General features: G+C 55.0%; 1 protein-coding gene across 1 annotated transcript in view; it reads right to left on the reverse strand.

Annotated features, from left to right (window-relative positions):
• Positions 1-25,363, reverse strand: part of GRK5 (G protein-coupled receptor kinase 5) — a 205,495-nt gene that overhangs the window by 82,776 nt on the left and 97,356 nt on the right. The window contains exon 2 of the mRNA XM_062214352.1: positions 24,254-24,349. Coding sequence (XP_062070336.1) covers positions 24,254-24,349 — 96 coding nt within the window. The remainder of the gene's footprint in view (positions 1-24,253; positions 24,350-25,363) is intronic.

Here is a 25,363-nt window from a genome sequence, read left to right on the forward strand (position 1 = left end):
CAGAATGCACTTGTACCTTACGTTGTCAGTTCTCTGGATTTAAACATTTCTATTTTGACTTGTCTTAGAATGAAAGACGACTAAATGCACCAAATTTTGCCTCAGGGCTCAGGAAGTGCTATTTTACAAGGTTTGTCTGTTAAGTCTTCCTGGTGACTCTCAAACCCTTCTCTCTACCTGGTGACTCTCAAACCTTATGGACTTGGCCGGCACCGCAGCTCAATAGGCTAATCCTCCGCCTGTGGCGCCAGCACCCTGGATTCTAGTCCCGGTCGGGGCGCCAGATTCTGTCCCGGTTGCCCCTTTTCCAGGCCAGCTCTCTGCTGTGGCCCGGGGAAGGCAGTGGAGGATGGCCCAAGTGCTTGGGCCCTGCACTCGCATGGGAGACCAGGAGGAAGCACCTGGCTCCTGGCTTCGGATTGCCACAGTACCGGCCGTGGCGGCCATTTTGGGGGTGAACCAACGGAAAAAGGAAGACCTTTCTCTCTGTCTCTCTCTCTCACTGTCTAACTCTGCCTGTAAAAAAAAAAAAAGAAACAAACAAACAAAAAAAAAACAAAAACAAAACCTTATGGAAACAGGTCATGTCTACAAACTATCAAAGACCCCAAGCAACTTTTGTTTATGTGAGTTGTATCTATTAACATTTTCCATATTAGAAAATAGGATACCACATGACTCAGCAAACCTTCTTTTGAGTATTTATCCAAAAGAAATGAAATCAACCCTACGCAGATACATCTGCAGCCCCTGTTCACTGTAGCATTATTCACGACAGCCAAGATACGGAAGCAACTCAAGTGTCTGTGGATGAGTGGAAAGATAAAGACAATGGGATTGTTTCTTTAGACGCAACAGAGTATTACTCAGCCTTGGAGAAGGGCAGTCCTGCCCTCTGAAACAATCGGATACAGCTATGGATGTTGCCAGGGAGGAGGCCACGCTAAATGAAATAAGTCAAACACAGAAAAGGCCCTGCATTTTCTCTTAGCTATGTGGAGCTTCTTTAAAAAGTACATAGAGAAACAGAGTAAGTCAGTGGCTGGGGTTGTGTTGTGGCACAGTGCTTGCAACAATGGCATCCCATATGGCTGCCAATTCATGTCCCAGCTGCCCGACCTCCAATCCAGTTTCCTGCTAATGGCCTGGGAAAAGCAGTGAAGGATGGCCCAAATGGCTGAGCCTCACCATCCACGTGGGAGATCTGGATGAAGCTCCTGGCTCCTGGCTTCGGTCTGACCCAGCTCTGGTTGTTGTGGCCATCTGGGGAGTGAACCAGTGGATGGAAGACCACCCCCCTTGCTCTGTCTCTGTCTCTGTCTCTCTCTCTCTGCCTCTCCCTCTCTTTGTAATTCTGACTTTCAAATAAATAAATATATAAAAAAGAAGAAGAAGACAGTTGCTACCAGGGGCAGGATGAGGACATACAGGTCAAAGGATACACAGGTGTAGCAATATAGGACAATAATTCTAGGGCACCAAAGGTTATTAACACCATGCTGTGTAATGGAAACTTGCTATGAGAGCAGGTCTGCAGTGGTCTGATTTTACCCATACACAGAGGTGACCAGGAGAGGTGACAGATATATTGTTTGCTTCCTGTAGTAACCATTTCACTATGTACATATAGAGCAAAACATCATATTGTGTACCTTAAACTGAGATAATAAGATTTTTTTTAAAAAGAGAGGTATCTTTCAGATCATATGTACTTCATAACTTGGAACTTCTTGGATTTTAAAAACATAATCCATGCACACAACATATAAACCAACCACTCCAAATCATAGTAATATTTCAACAGAAAAATGAGAGAATATTCATGCTAAAGTTTAAATAGCCTCACTTAAAAAGGAAATCGAGAAAACAGTAAAGCACAGGAACACACAGGCATATCATCTTCTATTAACCATCAGGGTGATAGTGCCATCACACAGGAGATCCTAGAAAATGCTACTATGCACCTGTGAGAGAATGAGCGTGCAAAGGGCAAACAGCACTATCTGGGATTCTTGTGGAAATGCTTCTGCTTTGCACAGGGCCCCAGGGGTTCGCGAGGGTCCCAGTCAGCATTTGGAAGCTGCCACTCTGCCAGAGTGGCAGTGATGCTGTCAGCTCTTAAAAACCCAAAGTTAGTGTCTTCCCTTCCAAAAAAGACAGAAAGAGCTCGAGACGCTTTGATTCTGATGGTCCCCTCCCAGCCTCCACTTCCGGTCATCAGCTGTCTTAATTCTCTCTTGTTTCTTCAGTCCCTCAATTGAGACATTATTTCATACAACCAGCATCTGCTCCAATATAGCCAAATATCTACCAAAGTTCTCACACATCATCCCATCCTTCACTTCAGAATCACAGTTGGTACTTTTTTCTGCCTGAAGTTTATCCTTTAAAATGTCCCAGAGAGGGTCTGGCGCTGTGGCATAGCGGGTAAAGCCGCCACCAGCAGTGCCAGCATCCCATATGGGTACCAGTTCAAGTCCTGGCTGCTCAACTTCTGATCCAGCTCCCTGCTAATGTGTCTGGGAAAGCAGTGGAAGATGACCCTAGTGCTTGGCCCCTGCACCCATGTGGGAGACCCAGAAGAAGCTCCTGGCTCCTGGCTTCGGCCTGGCCTAGCCCTGACGGTTGCAGCCATTTGGAGAGTGATCCAGTGGATGGAAAATCGACCTCTCTCTCTCTCTCTCTGCCTCTGCCTCTCCTTCTCTGTAACTCTGACTTTCAAATAAATAAATCAATCTTTTTACAAAAAATAAATGAAATGTTCTTGTGAAGTTCATTTTTGGTAAATCATCTAAGTGTTGTTCTTCTATCCCTGTCTCCTGTCTAGTTTTGCTCCTGATCTGAGAGGCACGTTCCCTGGTATGGAGTAGGGGTTACCAGTTGCTTCCTCTCAGCACACTGAAATGTTTACCATCTTCCGGCTGCTGTACTCACTGCTCCTGGGCTGCTCCTCGTCCTCCGCCTCTGGTTGCATCTACAGTCGTCTCCTTGGGGTGGACTGCAGGTTCCTACCGGCTGCTGCTATGGTTTGGATGTGGTCCCCAAGGGGTTCGGGAGCTGGAGGTTTGGGCCCCAGTTTAACAGGGGCAGGAGGCACTTAGGTCAGGGAGGGAGGGATGATGTCCTCATGGCAGTGGTCAGGTCTTGAGAGACTGAACTAGTTACAGTGAGCATGGGTTCTCAGGAGCTGGGTTTGATCGCCACAGGTGCCACTCGCCACTCTGGCACACACTTCCAGGACGTGCTGCCACCGGCCACGTTGTGACAGGGGATGAGGCCCTCGCTGGCCATGGCTGCCCAATGTTGGACTTTCAGCCTCCAAAACTGAGAAGTATAGAAACCTCTTAATCTTTATAAATTGCTCAGCCTCAGGTACTTTGTTATAGTGACTGAAAATGGACTGAGATACACATCAAGGGTTTAGTGTTATTTTTTATGCCTTGGGCACTGAATTTCCCAGAGCTGAGGCTCCATACCTTTCAAAGACTGAAATATTCTCAGCCATTATCTCTTAAAATATTGTCTCTTTCCTGGTTTTCAAATTATCTCCTTCTGAAAATCCAACTGGACATCTTCTATGGTATGCTACCTGTCTCTTCACCATCTCATGAGTTAAACCTCTGAATGCCTCTGGGATGCATCTTAGCTTATTTATTACCATATCTTTTCTACTGTTCTTGTTTTTTAAAGATTTAGTTATCTATTTAAAAGGCAGGCTGACAATGCAAGACTGGGAGAGGGAACGGGATAAGGATAGGGAGAGGGAGAAGGGGGATGGGTAGGGAAAGGAAGAAGGAGAGGTAAAAGCAACTTCCAACTGTTGGTTCATTCCCCCAAATGGCTGCAATGGGCCAGGGTGAAGCTAGAAGCCAGGAACTCCACCTGGGCTTGACATATGGGTGGCAGGGATCCAAGTACTTGAACCACTATTGGCTGCTTTCCCAGACACGTCAGCAAGAAGCCAAATTGGAAGTGGAGCAGCTGGACTCAATGGGCACTCAGATAGAGGATGCTGGTGTCACAGCTTAACCCACTGTGCAACACCAGCCCCTCTTTTCTCATATCTGTCATCTCTGAGTCTAATCTGCTGGTTAACATGTCCACTGAGTTTTACTTGCATTTTCATATTTAAAAATCCTATTTCTCTTTTCAAATCTACTTTGCCATGTTTGAAGCTTCTTCTTCCTCTGTGTGTGTTTTCAATCCCTCTCACAGTTCCAGAAATACACAAACACCCCAAGCCCTCTTCACACAATGTGGACGAGGCTCTTCCCACTGAAGGCTGGGGTCCATGTCCCCTCTTTTGGAATCTGGATAGAAGCTTGTCACTCTTCCAACCAACAGGACAATGTGATCTCAGAAGCTAGGTGACAAAAAGGACATGGCTTCTGCTGAGCTCTCCGCTTCTTGGGTGCCGCTCCTTGGAGCAGGGCACTGTGCTGTGAGAAAGGCCAGACCACGTGGTTCAGCCACTGGGACAGGAGCTTGAGGGCCACTCAACAGCTGCCACCGTCTGCCACACATGTGAATGAGCCTCCCCTCCTGGCCTTCTAGCTTTGCAGCCGAGGCCTTGAACAACATGGAGTGGAAAGAGCCACCTGTTGGAATCCTGTGAGCATAATAAGTGCTTTATGCCCCCAAGCCACTTGGTCTTGGTAACTAGAATTTCTCGTGTATTTCTGGTGCCTGCTTTAGTTCTAAGGCACAGTGGACACTTCCTATTTGTTGACTTGCAAAATACATGAGTAGATTATTCTTGAATCCAGCTCTTCAGAAAAGCTGCTTGTCCTTACCCGGACGTCATCAATCCTGGATTAGGACCAAGGATCATGCTCCTGTTTGTCAATGAATAAAAGCCCTCCACCTCAAAGAAAGAGGGCCCCTGCCCTGCCCAGTGCCTCAGATGGCTAACAGGGTGGGTCAACCTGCTTCCTTCCCCCTGTGACCTACCCTCAGAGCAAACAGGCCACCTACCCCCTGCTTCCTACCAAGGATCTACACCGCTCTGGGCTGGGAGGCTGCCATTTTGCTTTCTCATGTAAGCGGCTACTTTCAGGACAAAAAGTGATATGAGGGAAAAAGACATTCCAAACAGCTCCTGCATCATAAGTCTAAAAATAAAGCCAGCAGCAGTGATGCCACTGCTAAAAATACAGGTTGGATGACCAGTGACATCAGCAGGTGCCTGGCCTGGGCGCTGCAGAGCCCCAGCCCCCGCAGGGGGCTCTGAGGTCCCTCTACCCAGGCTTCACTGCCGGCAGCCAGAGCTGGACCCACCAACTCCAAGGAAAAGGGCTGGAGAGCTGGACTTAGAGCTTTCGTGAGGAGATAATTCAGGTTCTCCATGTCAAGAGCCCAGTGTCCAACAGTGCTGCCACAGGCAAGCTAGCTTGGACCTGCTGTGATTAGCACGTTAATAGCAGCTTCATTTCCAAGGCCCTGGGAGGCCTCTCTGCCCAGCAATCACAACACAAAGGCGGAGGCTGGGGGAGGACAGGGAGCCAGCTCCCCGCACCGCTGCCTCCGACCCGCACAGCGTCCTGATGAGAACAATGAGGGGGAGGCCGCTGGATGCCCCCACACCCACGTTAGCCCTGCCAAGTCCCACAAGGTACAAGGGGCATACTTAAACCCTGGATGTGCCCAAACTCTGCAGAAGGGGCTCCTCAAGAATAAGACTCGGTCATCGCTGAGCAGCCAGGCCCCGGCATGAGGGTGGCACCCCCAAAGAGCACTGCTGATCTTAAAGAACTCCCCAAACTGGATATCCTGGAGCTGGCTGGCTATCTGAGGATGCAGAGCAAACCAAGGCCCCCAGGGCGTGGAGAAAGAGGGAGGACGGAGCCCACGTTCACAGTCGGCAGAGCTGCACAGAACCCACCCTGGGCTAAGTGGCAGCCCAGGTAGCCCAGGACTCTGGTGACACGTGGGCTCTGTGCTCCTGCCCTGTGGGCATGGGAGGGGGCAGGTTAGGGAGCTGGGCTGGTTTGCACTCAAGATCAATTCTGTCTTTTCTGAGAGGTCCATGGGGCGAGCCTTGGACAGCATCATTGTCGCAACTCTACTCTCCCATTCAACCCCTAGTGACTGTTCTGACAAACCCAAATGGACCCAGGGGCTTATCGGGGCCACTCCAGAAGCAAGCCCCAGTTCAGAGCAGGCTTCTTGCTCTCCACTCAGCTGCTGCCCCTCTCCAGCCTCAGGAAGCAGCTGGGCCCACCAGGAGCAGTCCGTCCACTTGCGTGTGCCGGTCACATAACAGCCTCTCTCTGACAGCCTGGGCTAGTCCAGGAGATGTGAGGACAAGCTGTTAGGTTTAGCTTCCAGAAAACTCCTTCAAAGTGGTTCACTCAGCATTTCCCCCTTGACTTTTTCTACAGTCTGGAACAAGGATATAATGGCTGGAGCTGCATCAGCCACCTTGGACCAGGGGCTGTCTGGTGGAGCAGGGAGATACGGGAAGCATGGGTCCCTGAGGAGCAGGGACCCAGAAGAGCTAACCACAGCCTTCCTCCAGATTGCATTTGTATGAGGGGAAGAATGCTTACTTCACTCCAATTCAAAGCACCCATCCAACAGTCGCAGGTATCTGCTCCCTGGGGCAGTCTACCTTCCCAGCCAAACCCTTATCCTCCAGTCCAAGCCATCTCCTCCAGGAGCTGTCCTGGATTGCACCCTGGGGAGGAACTATCACGTCTTTATCTGATCAGCTGCAGTGATTACTCGGTGACCTCAGACAAATAAATCATTTCACATCTCTGAGCCTCAGACTCAGCAGCTGCCGGCTGGGATGCTGACACTGCCACGGCCCAGGGCTTCCTGGGGATTGGATAATAACAGAGGTAAAAATGCATGGTTCCCATCAGCATGCGATACACCCAGACATCAGCCACTCACAAGCCGCTTACACCACCACCTACCCTCTGAAATAGGTCCCATTATTACAGGATGTATTTGGTATTTTCTTGTGAGTTTTAATGTTCTCTCCCTCCTGCCTGTTTTCAACATCACCTTTTTAAAGCAATAACACATGGGAATTCCACTGCAGCGATTGGCTTTTTTCCCCTTAAATGACATACCTTAAATGCACAGCTCGGTCTTCTGTGGTCCCCCTTAAATCATCTCACACCCCGAGAGGCATGGCTGCTGCCCTCCCTTAAGTGATTCTCGTGTATTTAGGAATGAAATGCACACTCCTCTTCCACTCCCCAACAAGGAGGCCCTTCAGGGTGGGGCTGGGCTGCTCTTATCTCTGCGATTAGCCCCTCGCCTGGAACATACAAGGAGCCCATTAATAGATGCCTAATTAGTGAGCCATCATTCTCTCACAGTCCTATCAGAGACCTGGACAGATGGCCTGAGCAAATTCCAGTCCAGTGCATTCTGAGGGCTGTCCAAATTCTTGCACTGTGCTGGATGCACGTTCTATCAACAATTACACATTACAAGTGGGCTGTCAGCACAAGAGCCTGCCATTGTTTCTACAAACACTTTCCTGAAACCCACATGGCTTCTGCTGTCATGGGATTTGATCCATTTCCTGGCGCCCTGGCAAGCCCCGGCCTGGCCAGTGCGACGTGGCAGGGACTTCACAAAAAAGGGCTTCTTCTCTGGGCTGGACAAAGAAAACTTTCTGCAGGAGCCTGCACCGCCTCGGCAGCTGCAAACACGCTCGGGAAATGTTTCCATCAGGGAGCGGGGTCTTACGCAAAGCAAGAGGTGGTGACATCCTGAAAACACCGGGTCCCAAATAAAATGTGAGCTGTGACAAGGATGCTGCAGGACCCAGCTTCTGTGTCAGAGAGGCTTTTCAGCAGTGGAAAAGTTTTGATGGAAAATTGCGCACTTGGCCTGTTAAGAAGTAACCAAGTGAGATGTTTTCTGGCATACGCTAAATGTTTTATTTGGCAAATTCCTGCCAACTCAGACCTGAAGCTAACTCACTTCTACCCCACCTCCCCATCCCGTGCCAGACGCCACACTGAAAAAGTGAGACAGGTGTCGGTGGCAGCTGCCTAGGACCAGACACTCAAAGACCCACGTGCTAAAAGGGGCCGAGCCGGAGGATCCCCATCAGAGACGGTGGCCAGCACTGTGCAGGAGGCCCACCCAGCAGAGCAGTCTTGTGTCCTCTCACCATCATGGGGCAAGCTGGGCGCTGCTCACAGCCGTGACTGAGCCCCAAGAAGAGGCAGTAAGCTGTCGAGGGCCCGGCCTTAGCTGTAAATGGGCAACGGAGGCAACCTCTCAGAGCCTCGTCTGCAAACGGAGAGTGAAAGCAGCCTTGGACCTGCTGGGAGCTGTCGCGTGCGAGCTCAGGGAGTGCTGAGAGCTTCCCGGGCCCCACAGAAGTCTGCACCCTCCAGGGGAGCACAGTCACACACGCAGAGCTACAGCCAATGGCCAGTGGCATGTGTGAGTGACCAGCAAGGCAGGAGTGTGTGTGGGGTGGGTGGAGGGTGGCTGTGGCAGGTCTATAGGAGTCCCCGGAACTCGGATGAGTAGGAGGTGGTGGCCGCTGAACCAGACCTGGACAGGAAAGCAGGCTTAACACTTGGCAGCTGGACGAGGACCCCAGCAAGGGCTATATCTGCAGACTAGCAGAGAGGCAGGCCCAGTGCCCACCTGTTACAACCACCGCAAGTCCCCTCCCCAGTGGGACTGGGCTTTAGTGCAATGAGGACCAGGCTTGGTCCACTGCTGGTTTTACCTTGCGGCACCCCCTCCTTCCTGCCTGCCTCTCCCCGACTAGCTTGCCTGTGAACACACAAGTGGGCCATGTCTAACCTGTCCACCCGGGGCCATTTTCTCAACCTCTCCTGGCGGCTGAGTGGGTGGTGGGGAGGAAGACAGCAGAGGAAGACGGGAGATGGCTCAACTCGCATCTCTTGCCAACATCTTAAAAAATCTCCCTCCTGCCAGTGGCCAGGACTTCGCAAGCAGCCCTCCTGCGGCGGCCACAACGTCTGGCCACCTCCCCAGCACTCCTATTTATACCTCCCCATCGAGCTGTCTCCTTTTTTGGACAGTGTCACCGCCTTGGTGCAGAAGCTGCTCAGTCGTTGCGTCTCCACCAAGGATGGGAAAGAAAAGCTGAGTAGCAGCACTGCTGGGAGCTGCGAGGGCCCCCGTTAGAGACCTGTCTGTCGTTCACTCCGGGGCAGTGCCCAGTGGTCTGTCTGGCCAATTCCACGGCCAGTTTCTCCAGAATGGGGAGCTGGTCAGCACAGGCTTGGGCCTCCTCCAGTTGTTCCACAGCTGACCCCCACACCTGCGTAACCCATCTTCTAGAGCTCTGGAGGAAGTATGGGCGAGGTCCAGTCTGTCCTCTGTTTCTTGGAGTCAGCTGGGCAGGTGCTGACCTGCCCATTCTCCAGAGGAGAACAAAGCTCCTCCAGCCATGCAGGACCCTGCTCCCCCTCACTTTCCTTATCGATTGTTTGCTTGCTTGCTCCCCACAGGACCCACGGCATCTTCCAATAAAAGCACATGTTCGATTGTTCCAGAAAAGACAAAGGGCAAGTAAGTGGCTGAGGGAGAGCAGAGAATAAAACGAGCTCCTTCAGGACATGTGACGAGAGCTTTGCTTTAGGCCTAAACCTAGGCTGTGGGCTCTGGGCTTTCCCGCTGTTTAAACCAAGAAGGACACAGGTGGGTGGCTGGGGGTGGAGCACACACTAATAGCCAGGTCTCCAGACTCCTCGTTACACACACACACAGTAAACGCCTACTGTGTGCAGGCACTGGGCACACGTTACTCTGCCAAGAGAGAGCAGGTGAGGAAGCCAGGTCTCAGTAGCAGGATGTGAGGAGCCGGCACAAGCCACCCCAAGGCAGGGAGCTGGGAGCATGGGCGGAGTGGAATTCAGAACATGTAGCTCCTGGCCCAGGGTACTCCCCTCCACGTCCCTCTGCCTTCCCTCCTGGCCTTGTCTCCAGGTCAGAGTCATAGCCCCTGGCACCTGTTGCGGTGGGAGGAACCAGAAAAGCCAGCAACCTGCCTTCAGGACACTTCCAGGCTGGTGATGGGCGTGCACACTCATGCCTATGTATGCACACACAAACATGCACAGAGACACGCATAAATATATACTCACACATGCATGCGTGCACACACGCTATGGTCATAGAACACAAAGGCCAGGCAGAGGAAGACAATCGGGCTCCCATCAAGACAGAACCCTGCAGACTAGTGTGGGGCCAGGAGGCAACAGCCCAAGTCTGGTCTCTGCACAGATGCGCCAGGTGCCAGCTGCACGGCTGCCCGCAGGACTGGGCAGACCCCATGTAGGACCACACTGCCATGCCGGGGCGGGCAGAACAGACGCGACAGATGGCAAATCGGGCCAATGCCCACTGGACGGCCTCCCTTCCATTCCTAGCAGAGACATTCTAACCAGCGCCCCCTATCCGGGCCTGAGGAGGCCCAGCCATCTCCATCCTCAGAGGGTCTATTGTGGGAACATCACAAGAAAGGCCGGCTCTTGCTACTGAGCTTTCTGATGAGCTGATTTGCCAGCACCCTTGGCCTGGGCCAGGGGACCAGATGACCAGGGAGGACCCCCAGTCCCCATGAGCCTTCCCAGCAGGCCGGCATTCAGAGGGTCAGTCACGTGGCACGTGTAGCTGGCTGAAGCAGCCCAGCTTCAGTCTCCAGCTCACATACTCCAGACCCCAGGCCCCTCCTGGAGCAGCAGCACTGCACACTCCATGGACAGGCCTGGGGCTTGACCGGCTGCGGCAGGAGGGTGTTGATTCCCCGTAAGCCTGGCCCTGTGAGGCTTTTCCTCTGTGTCCAGAAAGTGATAAACCGGACTTAGGAGGTGATGGTCAGTAAAGAACTGAAGCCAATGCCCAAACCCTGCAGAGCACAAGGTGTGAGGCTGGGGGCTGGGCGGGCGCAAGGAGGGTCTGTCTGACCTGCTCCACCCACTCCAGAGGCCCTTGGCTCGGCCCCTCATCACCCAGCGCCTCCCTGCCCTTCCTTACTCGCTGAGACCCAGGCACAGGGGTGGCGCTAAGCCGGGGCATGTACCTGCTAGGAAAACAGACCACTAAGCCCAGGCCGCTCCCTGTGGTCAGGGTTCTGTAGGGAAAACTGCTGGCGGGATGCAGGGAGTGCCCTAGGGCATGGCTGGAGGGGTGGACAGTCACCTTGGACAGCCATTGGCTTTGGAGGCAGGACCTGATCAGGGGGCTAGGACAGAGGATGGGGCCTGAACAAAGCTAGAAGCAGGAAGAAAGCCCATCTGTTATTGCTCCCTGGTGCACAGCAAGAGGGCAGGGGCTTCCACACATGCCGCCATGTTGGAACTTGCCAGTTTGACAAGTGGGTAGTGTGGCCCCCACATGGGTGGGTGGAGGACAGCCCTGAGGGGAACAGTCGGGCTCCAGCTTCTAGTAGGGTGTGAGCTGGGCCACCGGCTTCATTGTGACAAACCCCAATTCCTTTATTTGCCATGGAGGGGGTAGAGAGGGGTTGTGCAAAGTGCTGGGCACAGAGTCTGGCTCCTGGAAGAGCTTGATCAATGACAGCTATCACAGTCATTGTCATGAGCATCTTTGTTCTGGGCTGGCAGCTCAGAGAGGTTAAGCAAATTGCCCAGAGTCACTCAGCTCCTATATAAAAGTGAAGGGATTTGGCACCGAGACTTCAAAGCTGTGCCATTGTCTACCATGTGTGGGGAGAGGGGGAGGTGAACCAAGGGTGAGGAAGCCTGAAGCCTTCCGACAGGTGGCAGAGCGCGCATACTGAGGGAAGGCAGGGACAGACCCTTCATGTCTGCCAGGAGTTGTGACTTTGATGTCTTCGGAAAAGTGCTTAAGAGCAGTGAGGCAGGTCAGACTGGATGGGAGGAAGGGAAAGGAAACCCACTGGAAACAGGACCGAGGGAGAGGCTGCTGCACCGGTCCATGCAGGAGGGTACGCCCAGGCCAGGAGATGGAAGTGAGAGGGAGCACCCAGCCAGCTGGGGACCAGCACCCTAGGGTTCCACCTGGCCAAGCCAGTAAAGCACTTGGGGAGCAGGAGTCCAGGAGGGGATGCGGGTGGGGGATGGGTGGGAAATTAAAACAGCAGCAGTGGGCAAGGCCAGGGAGCCCTTCTCTCATGTTAAAGCCAAACGAGGACACGGGATGGCAAAGCACCTGCCGACCCCAAGAGCCCCAAGAGAGGGGTTTCACAAAGGCTGGGAGGGCTGTCAGAGGTGGGGGCTCCTCCTGCATGCCACACTCACATTCTGAACCCTAGCTCAGGCTGATGAGAACTTCTTACCACCACAGCCCCACCTGCATCAGCCCGAGACCACCACTGTGCACAGCAGGTGTGCAACGCAGGCAGAGGGGTAGCCAGTGTGACCTTCATGTCCATCTGCTGCCTTCTAGAAGGCTCTGCAGGGGGAGCAGGAGGAGAGGACACAGCAGGGGGTGAGAAGCTTCCCCGGGGAGGAGAGAGGAAGAGACGGGACAGCGAGAACAGCAGCCGGCGTGCGGACAATGACAACTGGTGCTGAAAGGTGTCCCATGTCCCAGCGTCACCAAAAGAAACCTGTTCTTAGCACGATGCTGCAAGTGAGAGAAGCCACGTGGCGTTACCTGGAGTGGGGGCTGCGTATGGTGCACTCCAGGTCTTGGGGTCTCAGGGGGACCTGAGAAACCCTGTCCCACTCCTCCCTGGCACGCAGTGGGTCCATGACCAATATCTGGAGATGAGTGATGGACTCACATAGCCCTGGGGACCCAGGCTGCAGTCTGTGGCCTCCCCCTGCTTGCTGCTCTCTTCCTGAGAGGTGAACGTCTGGACAGCTCTGCTTCCTGCTACTATAACCAGATGCCCAAAGATGGCTGCTTTATAAAGAAAAGAGGTTGGTTCAGCTCACAGTTCCGGAGGTTCAAGAAACAGCACCGGGACAGTGGCTATGCTGGGAGAACTCGCCCAGGGCACTGCGGGAGGCAGGAGATGCTGAGGGGTGGGTCCGGGGGTGGGGCCAATGTGTGCTTTCACTCCGCCCCTCCAGGGGTCCTGGTGGTAGGCCCCGTTTGGGAAATGCCAGCTGAGGCTCATGGCTCCAGGTACAGCAGACTTGGACACTGGGTTGGCTGTGGTGAGGATCTCATAAATGATGGTGGGAGCCCAGTGGGCGGAAGAGGCCACATTGCAAGAAAGGAAGCCACGGTGAGGGGAGGGGCCGACCCTGTGACTCCCACCAGGCCCTGCCTTTAAAGGTCCCCCTACTTCTCAACATGGCCCCACTGTGGTCCAAGCTCCCAACACATGAACCTCTGGGAGACAAGCCACCATCAAATCACAGCAACCGTCAATGGCTCCCTACTACCAGCAGGACAAAGACCATTGCCATTAGCAAGGATGGCACCCCCTGGGCCAGGTTCTCTTTGACCTCCTGCCTCGTGACTTCTCTGCATACAGTCCACCTAGACAGTGCACACACTGCCTCCCAACAGGCACCACACTGTCCACTGTGGGAAAAGCAGGGCCAACCTGCAGGAAACCCACCAGCTACACGGCCTTGCCTCCAGCCCAGGCTTAAATCTGGGCCATGCTGCTCAGGCTCTGTAACTCCAAGCAATTTACCAATCTCTGGTCTCCACGTCCTCATCCAAAGCCTAGGGCAGGGGAAAAGGAACTGCAGTCCACAGGGCTGCAGTGGCCGGCTGAGCGTGTCTGCAAGGTGTGCAGCCCAGGGCCTGGCCCACAGCAAGGGCCCAGGAAACGCTGGCTGACAATACGGAGGCAGAACCTGCTGACCTCATCTGCGCAGCGAGCCCCTCCCATCCCACATGGATGCCCCCTTCCACACCCACTGCCAGGCACTCAGGACCAAGGTCAGATATTGGGCAGCTGCCCCCCCTTCCCATGGCTGTTTCCCAGCATCCCCTGTGCTTTCTGCCGATCTGTCTCCCCAACTAGGGCCAGCTTCCCAAGGGATGGCATGGCCCTCACATCCTCCCCGGGGGACCCTGCACAGGACCTGCCCAGAGGAACACCTGCCCAGGCCCTGCGGACATCTCTAGCTGCTACCCCATGCATCTGCAGCAGAAGGAGCCTGAGGGGCGGAGGAGATGAGGGGGTGTGGGTCCCACCCTGAACCTCCGAGTCTGCTCAGAGGTCATGAATAGAGGCGTGAGCAATGGGACGGGTTGGGGGTGGTAAGAGGGGTTACATAAAGCCAGTAACTGTGGCCCAGCCCAGGCTGCCAAGAGCCACTTCGGAAAGCCAATCCCCACCAGCTGGCAGCTCCCTGGGTCCCTGGCACGGAGGAAGGGCTTAACAGATGAAGGAAGGAATGAATGAGCAGATAAACTGAGCCCAGCAGGACCTGGCAACCAAGAACACAGCTCTGCACCGAACAGCGCCGAGGCCAGCAACAGTGACGACAAAGCAGTGACAACGTCAAGGAAGCAGTGGCCCAGTGCTGGCTCAGCCCCTAGCACTCCCTCCCCACTCCCAGCAACCCCTGTTCCATTTTCCTGAGGGTTAGGGAAATCTGATGACTGCACTGCGTCACCGTCACTCGGAGCCTGGCTCCAAGCCAGCCGCTCTGCCCCGAAGCTCCTGCTCCTCACTGCCATCTCCATCCTGACCAGGTCCCAGCTGACCTGCCTGTCACATGAGGTCAAGCCTCCAGCGCCTCAGCACACCCAGGGTGCTGACACCCAAGCCTGAAAATGGGGTCTTCCAGGGAAGCCACGCTCAGCGCAGGGCCTCCCTGGTGCCATCCTCTAGGGGTCAGGCGGGTTCTGGCAGCCAGAGGGGACCAACTGACAGCAGAGCTGCCCTTCGAGGCCTGTAGGGGGCTTTAGGGTCACTGCTCTTAGTGGGGCTTTGACTGGACATTACTGCCCACACCATCTCTGAGGAGAGCAGCTACTTCAGAACAGAGAAAGCAAGAGCTAAACTCAGAGAGAACAAGAAGACCCATCAGCCATCAGTCCAGGACTGGAGAAGGTTCACTGATTTTTCCATCCCTTGGGGAGAACGAAAATATCTAAGCAAGGAAGAAAGTCAGGTTGATCAAAGGGCCTGGTGCATAGGAATCACTCCTGGTGGGTGCTGGAAAGCAGGGTGCTCCGCTCTCAGAGTCCTCGGTCAAGCAGAGGACAGAGTGAGCCACTGGGGTCTGTGGCAGCCTGAGGAGGGTGGGGAGCATGCCTGGACTGAGAGAGGTCACCAGAGGCTTCCTGGACAAGGTGACCCATAGATAGGGGACTGAAGTTGAACAGGTGACCAAGCAGTTAGGGAAGGATGCCCAGCAGAAGAAAGAACCCTGGCAGAGGCTTGGGGGAGAGAAGCAATGGCTGAGTTGGGAGACAGGTAGGAAGGGTGGAAACAGAGTGGTGAGCAAGAGGCAGATAGGTGTGGTCAGCTGTGACGAGCCCTGTGGGCTCCTCTGACACCAGTGAGGCTACAAAGCAGGGGGGGAAACACTAGGTGGGCGATGAGAAAGAACCTCCTGGCTGCCGCCTGGTGCCAGGCTGGAAGGTGGGGGTATGCTTGGAGAGAGTAGGGAGCCAAGGAAGAGCTCAGGCCAGGAAGAAGGGACCGGGCAGACACAGGGAGCTGGCAGGCCCAGTGAACCAGGCTCAGAGAAGGATGGGACGTGGTCCCTGGGGCAGGGGGCGGGCAGTAGGGCAGGGAGAGGATTGCCTCCAGCCTTGGAGCACCAAGATCAGAGACAGGGTCACAGAAAACTACTCCAACCAGTGGCCCGCCCCACCGAAAGATCACAAGCCCATACCAAGAACAGCCAGCAGTGACTCGGGGGCACCCTGCAGGCACCTGCTGTCATGGACCCCTCTGGCCATTGGATCAGCCACTGCAACTGATGAACAGTTCAGGGCGAAGTGACTTCCCCAGGAACCTGGGTCTCCTGCCTCCCAGGCCAGTGGGAGCCTCCGTCTCATGTGAGTAAGGTCTGACTTTTGTGCAGATAGAAGACTCGGGGGCCAGCACGCTTCTCCCCCAGCAGAACAAACACAAAAGGACTTTGGATCCAAATGTGCCCAGTGGTCACCTCAGGGACAATTTCTGTCTTTCTCTTCCTAAATGAGCTTTGAGAAATTTCACCCACAGGTGCACATTATTTCTGTAAAGAGGAAAAGAACTAAAAGATAACAACAAAAAAAAAAATACTTCTTAAAGATGATGCAAGCATAGAACAATACAAAACAGAAAAAAAAAAAAAAAAAAGGCAGCGCTCAAGATGCTTCTCGATTATTCATTTTCCTTCCCATGATCGGCAGGCTGGGCGGCGGCGAGAAGGCAACGGCAGCATTTGGTGGTGGCGCTTGGGACCCCAACTCTGAGAAGTTCCTATTGGTCTCTTAAAACCACCCCCAGTTTTCCTTCTCATTGTCTCTCGGGTGCCAGCTCCGGAGTACAGGGAGCAAGGGGCATTTAATTCACAGAGTCGGATGCCAAGGGAGATGCAAGCAGTGGCCTTGCCCGTCCCATGGCCAGGGTATCACAAGGGTCTGAGCTCTGGGAAAGTAATTCTGCAGCGAGAGTCTGGGCAGACACCATTGGCAGTGCCATGGCTCCTCCTGGGCGCGACTCTGTCATTCTGAGCCGGGCCTCTTGTGTTGCTTTGAGGTCCCCGTGGCTGCATAACCCACTTTGATTTTCCCACTGGGGCTTGGAGCAGACAGAAGCACCCTTCCAGGGCCAGCCCAGTGTGGCAAACCCAGCTGGCGCGTGAGGCAGAGACTGCTCACCTACATCACGTGCTTCGGGCAGGGGATGGCATCTTCCCATGCAAGGGCAAAGCACCATGGAATATTCCAGAGAAAACCAAGGAATCAGAGAGGGTTCAGGCCTGCTGCACAGGTGTAGCTAGCTGCGCTCTGGCCTTCAAGAAGACAGCGTGGGCTTTCTTACCTTTGAGCCACAAAGTGCAAAGGTGCTCATCTGAGCGTTAATTATAATGGTGAAAACCACCAGAAAGCCTCAACAGTACCCAAAATACACGAAATGGATAGGAGGCCGTTCAAAGGCTAGTTTACACTGGGTTCACGGCTGAAGGCTTGTTTTCAAGATGACTTAAAGGAAGAAGCCACGCACAGGAAATTACCCATGGGTGGGGGGACATGGGGGTTTGTGGGCAGCAGGTGGGTCCCCCCTCCCCTGGGGCAGTCACTCCCCTGCAGAAGGGCAGCCCAGGAGGACATTCTGTGCTTTGTTCACTCGTGCGTCCCCCGTGCCTGACACCCGACAAACACATGTCAAGTGGAAAAGCCACAGATCACATTTACGGAGAATTTTAATGACGTGGGGAAATGTTTTTGATATTATGTTAAGAAGAAAGGTAAGAAATGAAACCATGTGTATGTGTACGGAGGGCGGAGCTAGAGGAAAGTACAGGGAAGTGTTAACCACAGCTGTGTCTGAACGGTAACATTGTGGGTGACTTTCTCTCCAAATTTCCTGTGTTTTTTGGTTTTTGGTTTTTATTTATTTATTTTTTCCCAGCAATTCACCAATTCCTGTAACTCTACCAATAGCTAAAAGAGAGGCTGAGAAAGAACCAGACAACATGTTACTTGGGCACAATGAACCCTCCCATTGATCGTTTGTGTGACCCATTAGGAAAGCAGTCCGCCTGCAGGGGTTAACTCCAAGCCTGATCAGGAGGGAGGGAGGGATCCCCTTAGACCCCTGGACCTTGCAGTCCACAGCCCATGTGAAGTGACAGGCTATGGGTTGGTTCAGTTAGGCCCCTCAAGAATCATTTGTTGAGGTCCAAAGCCCTAGGACCTTGGAAAGAGGATCTCTACAGAGGTCATCAATCTAAAATGAGGTCATTAAGGTGGGCCCTGAGCCAATACAACTGCATCCGGATACAAAGGGGCAGCTTGGAGACAGATGTGCGCACAAGGAGAGCGCCATGGGGAGCAAGATGCTTTGGCTAGCCCAGGGAATGCCAGAGGTGGCCAGCAAAGCCCCGGGGGTGCTCAGGAGGACCCAACCCTGCTGACACCTTGCCCTTGGACTTCAGCCTCCAGGATGGGGGAGGAGATGGGGACAACGCACGGCTGTTCAAGATGTGTTTATGGCAGCCCTGGGGATCCAACACAGAGGGGAAGCCTGCTTTGGAGGCGGGCCACAGGGGCACCTTGGTGAGCCACCTGTCTCCCTAGGACTCAGTTTACTTATCTGGAAAGGGGGAGATTGGCCTAGAATAATGGGGTTCAAATTTGATTTTAGTTTTAGCCCTGGAATAAAATCTGACATCAAAGCCCAATTAGAAAAATGGGAAGCAAGGCCTGCTCTGGGTCAAACACCCTTCCCACAGAGCAGCCTTGGAAAAGCACCGTCCAGATCGCTGGGAAGTCCCCACCAGCATCCCACTGGGAGAACCCCAAACAAGGAGCCCCTGGCCGGCCATCCTGGAGAGGCCTCTGTGTGCACCCAGCCACAGAGGGACGGTAAGGCTGTAATGGGGAAACAGCGAGCAGGCTGGGCCACCCTCTGCCTCCTGAAAGCCAGCTGCAAACAGGTCACCTGATGTCCCAAATCTGCCACCTCGGAATTTATCTTGCCCTCCAAGGACAAGCAGACGCTGTGCCTTATCAGAGCACGACTGAGTGGCAGAATGACAGGCGTGACGCGCCCTTATCACCCCAAGGACGGCAGTGACGTCTGCAGAGAGACTTGGTCTCCCTGACAATGGAAGCAAGAGTGCAAGGGTCTGAGGGGACTGGGTCACGAGGACGCTGTCCTTTTGGAACCCACAGACTCCTCCGGGGGCACAGAGTCAATAAGGAAGGAGAGAAATAGCGTCACCATCCTCCCTGCCCCGCTGTGGAATCAGGCCGTGCAGCCAGGCTTGATTCCTTTAGCTTTTAATTACACAAAGAGCATGCCAGTTCACTCTCCTTCTCAAAATTGCCTTACAGGGACAGCGAATGTCCCTCTGCACACCGGGCCTTTCCCTGGGGGAAGACAGCGTCAGGTCTCTGGGCTGCAACCTGTCAGAATCCCGGGACATAGTCCTTCCAAAGAGACCCACGGGGGCAGAACAGGTGTCCGGGCAGAGTGTGAAGCTGCGTTGTAGAAGCTGCGAGGCTGGGGGCTGCAGGAATAGAGTGGGCTTCTGGGCAGAGGAGTCAGACGATGGCTAGAGTCCTTGAGGCCTGAGGCCCGCTTTGTGTGGGCACAGAGACAGCTGGCTCCCCGCCTCACTTGTAGCCCAGGCAGCTTCTCTGGGAAACTGTGCAGCCTCCTCAAGGGGTCTCTAACTCCACCAAGGTGGGTGTTTGGTGCAGTGGTCGGGAGGCCCACATCTCATATCAGAGTGCTGGGTTCAAGTTCCGCTCTGGCTCCCAACTCCAGCTTTCTAATGCAGACCTTGGGAGGCAGCAGCGATGGCTCAAATGTGTGGGTTCCTACCAGTGATGGGGAGACCTGGACTGAGTTCCTGGCTCCTGGTTCAGCCCTAGCTCAGTCCTGGTTGTTGTGGGCTCCAAATGGAGAGTCAGCAGGCAGACAGGAACACTTGCACTCTCTCTCTCTCTCTCTCTCTCTCTCTCTCTCTCTCTCTCTTTCTCTCCTCTGCTTCTCAAATAAATAAACAAAATTTGAAAATCTCCACCACCATGACTATGAAGATGATCATGACAGCATGTGCCAGACACTCTGCTGGACCTCCCAGGCAAGTATTAATGTCTCCGTTTTAAAGACAAAGGAACTGCGGCCCGAGAAACTAAGCAATACACCCAAAGTCACCATCTGACCTTGGCAACAGTGACCAAGAGCCTTCCACAAGGCGTGGCCAATGATACGACAACGCATAGTGATCGATCGTAGAGGCTCAACGAGCAGCTGCTGCCCCATCTCCTGCTTAAAGAACGCAGGCAGTGTTGAGTGGATAACCAAGTACTAGGCAAGTGCGAGGAAGTCTTGACATTCTCACAGGTTTGGTTTGTTTTCTCACGTTAAGATTCTACACTTGCAGCTAGGAATGCCCCCACAGCCTAGCGCTTCTACCTCTGCAAAGAGTTAAGGTGTTGGCAAGAGACCCTCCCACACCAAGGCAGGTCAGTCCCTCCGGCCTGCCCCCCAGGGCTCGGGGCACGGCGGTGACAGGCCAGACGCAGCAGCCGCTTCCTGCGATCACCCCCCCCCCCCCCCCCGTAAACGTCAGGCTGCCAGGGGGTGGGCAGGGGGCCTTGATTTATTACATAGCTTTGGACAGTTCCTACAGAAATATTGCCAAGTGGTAGAATAATCAAGTCTTTCACTCAAGCCCCCTCCTACTTTCTGCTTTTAAGTGAAAGGATAAAGTATGCAACGAGCCTGAGCTAAATCAGTAAAAATGCCACACTTTGGGCCAAACTTTCTGCGTCACTGAGAAACACGTGCAGACCTCAGCAATCCTTCATCCGCATGATGACGTCCCAGGCTGCCCCAAGTCCTGGACATTCTGAGGACGTCTTTGGATCGGACATGAGCGATCAGCCTGTTACGGGGAAGGTCACTGTCTGATGCTCCACGGAGCAGGCATCAGAGAACCCTTCCTCCTCTCACGGTCTTCCCCCTGCCAGTTCTGTCTGCAACTGGTTAGCTCATGTCCGGGTCTCACACTGGAAGCACTCTGCCCCATTGCCATCCTGGGCTCCCGGCTCAGGAGGTGGGGACATCCATCTGTCTGTCCATCCATGCACTCAACCCAGCCATGGGACTCCCGGATGGAGAGGACGTGACCCATGAAGGCATGCCCCCTGCTCCGGGAAGTTCTGATGGACGGAGACCCTCGGCCCTGTCTTCCAGCTCAGGAGCCTGTCCCTCACCACGGTGCAAGCGTGTCAATCTGTCATCACCATTTCTGGATTTCAGGCAGCCTCTGGGCTCAGCCGTGAATTAGCGCCAGAGAAGCAGGGAGCAGCTCTGCTTCCCAGGACACAGCAGGTGTGAGCATTCGTTGAAGAAGGAAGCGACCCTGCAACACAGCCTTATGCAATATGGTAAAGAGGGCCGGACAGTTGTCGGCCCCCCTGTGCAGGTCTGGGGTGCCTGTCCCACATGTTCAGGCATCAGTAGGTTGCTGAGGAGTGAGGACAGGGGGCTGCCCTGTCGCAGGCACTCCGTCTCCTCGGGGAGCCTGTCTGCCCTCCTCGGACTTGGGTGGTTGGACAGCATGCTCTCCAGTTCGAAGTCTAAGACTGCTCTGATCATTATTCAGTCGACAACTGGAGGGGAAGTTGTCCTGGGCGGAGAGCCATCACGCACCTCCCCTGGGGTGTCCATGAGATGTGCCTGAGTCTGTGCCAAGGTCCCCATGGGTGTCATCCGTGTAGAAAGGGTGGGGCTGGCAGTTGAAGGAGATGCTTCCCCAGGTGCCTTCTGAGGCTACACTCTCATTGCTTTCAGTTTAAGCTATTGGCGAAGGTGACATTTGGGTATGGCAAACACACGTCATACGCTTTTTAACAAGAGCCCTAATTTCAGATATTTCAGCTCATTCATTCCTTCGTTCACACAGTATTTAATGAGCCCCTATTTTGTGCCAGGCACTGTTCTGATAGCAAGCCAGGCAAGACACAGTCGCGATTAACACAGAACATGCAGTCCAGAGTGGGAGGCAGAAACTACTCAACTAAACAGCTGTGAGCAAAGAGCACAAAACAAGAGCGCCCTGGGCAGGAACGGCGCAGTCGGAGGGCGGGCAGGGGCCCTCTGCAAAGGCTTCCCTGCGGACCAAGACGGGAAACACTCCTGGAAGAAGGTGTGGGGGAGAAGCGGGCAGAGGCCTTCACAGCACAAAGGGGTGGGCACTGCGGCTGGCGGCTGGAGGAGAAGGGAGGGACCCCAGGTGGCCCTGGGGAGACTGCAGAGACCCCCTGGGCAGAGTCACAACTTCCTTCTCATACAGACTTACAATGACGAGTTACTGCCCAACCACGAGACCATGCTCCGCTGGCCACAGTGCTTGGAGCTTCAGGAAGGACTCTGGGGGTTACCTTGGGTGGGATGGGGTACTGGCGGGAGAAGGCTCACAGGAAGCCTTCTCACTGGGAGAAGGCCTGTAGCCGGCCAGGCCAGAGCTGGGGACAGGAGAGGGCTGCGGCTTTAACTGACCTCTCTTCTGGATGGTCCCCACGGGCAGTGTCCCTGGGTCCTGTGGGCTCTGCCCTTCCCTCTGATCCAGAGATCTCCCACCGCACCACCCCACTGCCCTTGGGGCCCTGTCTCCTTGGCAGGAAGCCCACTCCAGGACACCCACCCATGGAGCCTCAGCCAGTACTCACATGTCCACGAGAACCATAAACTCAGTGTTTGCCATGTCTACTTTGTGTAAGGGTCTGCGAGAGAAGTGACATTTCCCGTGGGACCCCCATGGAGGCCGGGTACTCACCAGGCTGTAAACCAGCAGGGAGGCCCCGAGCCCCATCACAGGCTGTGCTGCTGCCCCTCTGCCCCTCTGCCTCCGAGGGCCTCCCAGCTTGCACCGGGCCTCCACCTACCACACACAGCCTCTTCAATGCCCTCCAGAACAGCACAGCCTCATGCCCATGTGCCAGCCCCCAGGCTCCTCACAGCCTCCCAGGGCATGGTGTAGTGGTCGGGAGGCCCTCACCCTATATCAGAGTGCTGGGTTCAAGTTCCACTTGAGGGACAGATGGCGACAGTGCCCATACCCAGGGGCCCATGGACCCAGGGGGCTCCTGGCAGAACCCTGCACTCTCAGATGCCAGACAGGAAGTTGGAGAGAAGAGAAGCAGCTCTTCTCTCCCTCTGCCCCATGGGTCTCCAGCAGAAAGGCTGGATCTCAAGGGTGGGTGTGGCGTCCAAGGCTCAGGCCAGGAGGGGCCACAAAGGGGGCTGGCTGGTGGGACTTCGAGAAAGCAAGCCAGAGTGCTGGAGAGCGAGGCCCAGGGCTGCTGAGTGGTCCCCCGCTCTGCTCTTTATACACACAGCCTCATACGATCCACTTCACACCCCAGAGTGGGCTCATGGCCATGTGTGACAGCTAGGGAAACTGAGGCTCTGCAAGAGAAAGTAATTTATGTGGCCACCAGGAAGGGTGGGATTTGAACCCATACCTACTGGGCTCAGAGGTCCAACCCCATGAGCCAGCTCCATTCTCCATCTCAAGAGCACCATGAGGATTCTACCTGATGGGTTGCAAGGACGGGAGGTAGATATCCAAGACACATTCCCCTCCTGCAGCTCCCTCCCCAACCTCCCCTCCGTGGGGTGCAGGGGTTGCCCTTCATGTCATAAACACCAGATAATCGAGCTCCCTGCCACACTGGGCAGTGCGGGGCCATGGAGCCAAGGGTCGTCACCTGCTCTCATCACAGGGCAACCAGGGTCTCAGAGGAGGAGGGCGGAGCAAACAGCCCAGGGCCAGGATGCAGCAAGCCTGGGGAAGGGTGGAAGTCCACCTTGCCTGGGGAACTCTGGGAGGCGCCATTCAGAAAAGCACATTCTAAGGTAGGTTTAAGGCAGGGACCCCAAAGCCTGGGCACAAGTCCCCCCAGAACAGCTGGGCCTGCAGTATTCTGGGGAACAGCCATCCTGTGTCCGGTGCTCAGTGGACCTGGACATTATGAAATGGGTCTGGCTTGTCTGTGACTCTGACAGACAGGAACAGATGAGGAGGCTTCCTGAAGGAATGGGGGACCCCCCCACCATCACGCCTCCCTCCAGGAGCCCCTACCCAGCCACTCTGGCCTCCTCCCCACAGACAGACCCACCTGGTGTGTTGGGTTGTACCAGTCCCCCTGGAAAATTAGCCCCATGGCACTCTTGGGCGTGGCCATGCAGGAGCTGGATGGAGAGGACTGTGCTGGGCCCTGAGTGGGGGGAGGGAGAGGAAAGGGGACCCAGACGCTCACTCCCCAGCCCAGCTCCTGAAGCCTGGAGCTGCTCTCTGGGAGCAGGACACACAGGTCCCAGAAAGGGACGGCAGAGAGCTGCAGCTGGGGGCTCAGGGCTGGGCCTGGCCCACCTCACTGCCCTCCCATGAGCTGGGAGACTTGGAGCCAGTTACACAACCACTCTGTGCCTCAGTTTCTCCATCCGATAGGTGGTGAAAAATAGCAGCACCTGCCTTAAAGGGCAGCTGGGGGATAAGTGTTCCGCAGCACCAAGTACTCGGGGTGCCAGGGTCTCTCCGCTTCCCTTAGCAACGTCGTCGGCCGAGCTCCGCCCCGAAACCCCACCCTGCGTTAGGGGGCTCCCTCTGACGCACTGGCTGACAGCTGGCGGGCCCCTCGAGGCAGCCCTGCTTACCCACGGTCTTCCGCAGATCTTCGCACTGGCTGATGTGAGGGAACTTCAGGATCTCCTTCCACTTCTTGCTCTTCCCTTTGCGCTTCCCTCCACCCCCTGCAGAGATGGGGAAGAAAACGGTGGGCTCATGTGGGTGCTGCCCCAGCTGCCAAGCCTGCATCCCACCCCCACCCCCCCGCTTCCAGGGCTGACAGTTGGCAGGGGCTACAGGTCCAGTCAGCTATATTCCCAAGCCTGAGACCCTCACACATCTCCTCCAGGCAGGCCTCAAGCCTGAGAGTTTCCTGTGGCCGCCCCCATCCCCACCCCCACCCCAGCAGTGGGTCCCTGGTGCACCTGCGCCCCTCCCTCCACAGCAGTGAGTCCCTGGTGCACCTGTGCCCCTCCCTCCACAGCAGTGAGTCCCTGGTGCACCTGTACACACATTCCTTCCGCAGTGATTCCTTGGTGTACCCAGCAGTGTGTCCCCACCACAAGACATGAGGTCCTCTGGGCCCCCCAGTATCAGGATTCCAAGAGCCCTTTGCCCCCTCCATGGGCGGGGCCATGGCTCCCTGGCCCTCCACTCTCTCCCTCCTGGGTGAGGTCTGGGTGAGATAAGGTCCTTTGCCCCAACAGCGAATCCAGGGATGCCTGGTGGAGCCTGGCTCTTGGCCTCCCACAGGTGAGCCTGGCTAGCTCACCCCTTGTCCAGCCCCATCTGCAGATTCCTTCCTTGGTGAAACAGGGCCATAAAGGCCTTCCTCAGGGGGCTCATGGGAGGAGTATCAAGGTGTTCAGAAGCAGGCACAGAGCCATGGATTCCTAACAGTCTCGGAACTGCCGTGGGGGCGCCGATGGAGGCCTTGATCAGAGAGTAAGCTGATTCTAGGGGCCCAGGGCCCCTTGGGTGTCCAGGAAGCACTCTAAGCTCACCCTGGCTTCACCCTGGCCAGCCCCAGCTCGCCTCTCTCAAGTCTTGGCAGATGGCAATGGCCTGAAATCCAAGTGACAGAAGGAGCAAGTACTGGGCACCCCGTGGCCAGGCAGCGTCAGAACATGGTCTTGCTGCATCCTCAGGATGACGCTGAGGGCGAGCTCCCAGACCTACGTCAGCGACGCAGGAACAAA

This window comes from Lepus europaeus, chromosome 17, assembly GCF_033115175.1.
Source record: "Lepus europaeus isolate LE1 chromosome 17, mLepTim1.pri, whole genome shotgun sequence".
Lineage (NCBI taxonomy): Eukaryota > Metazoa > Chordata > Mammalia > Lagomorpha > Leporidae > Lepus > Lepus europaeus.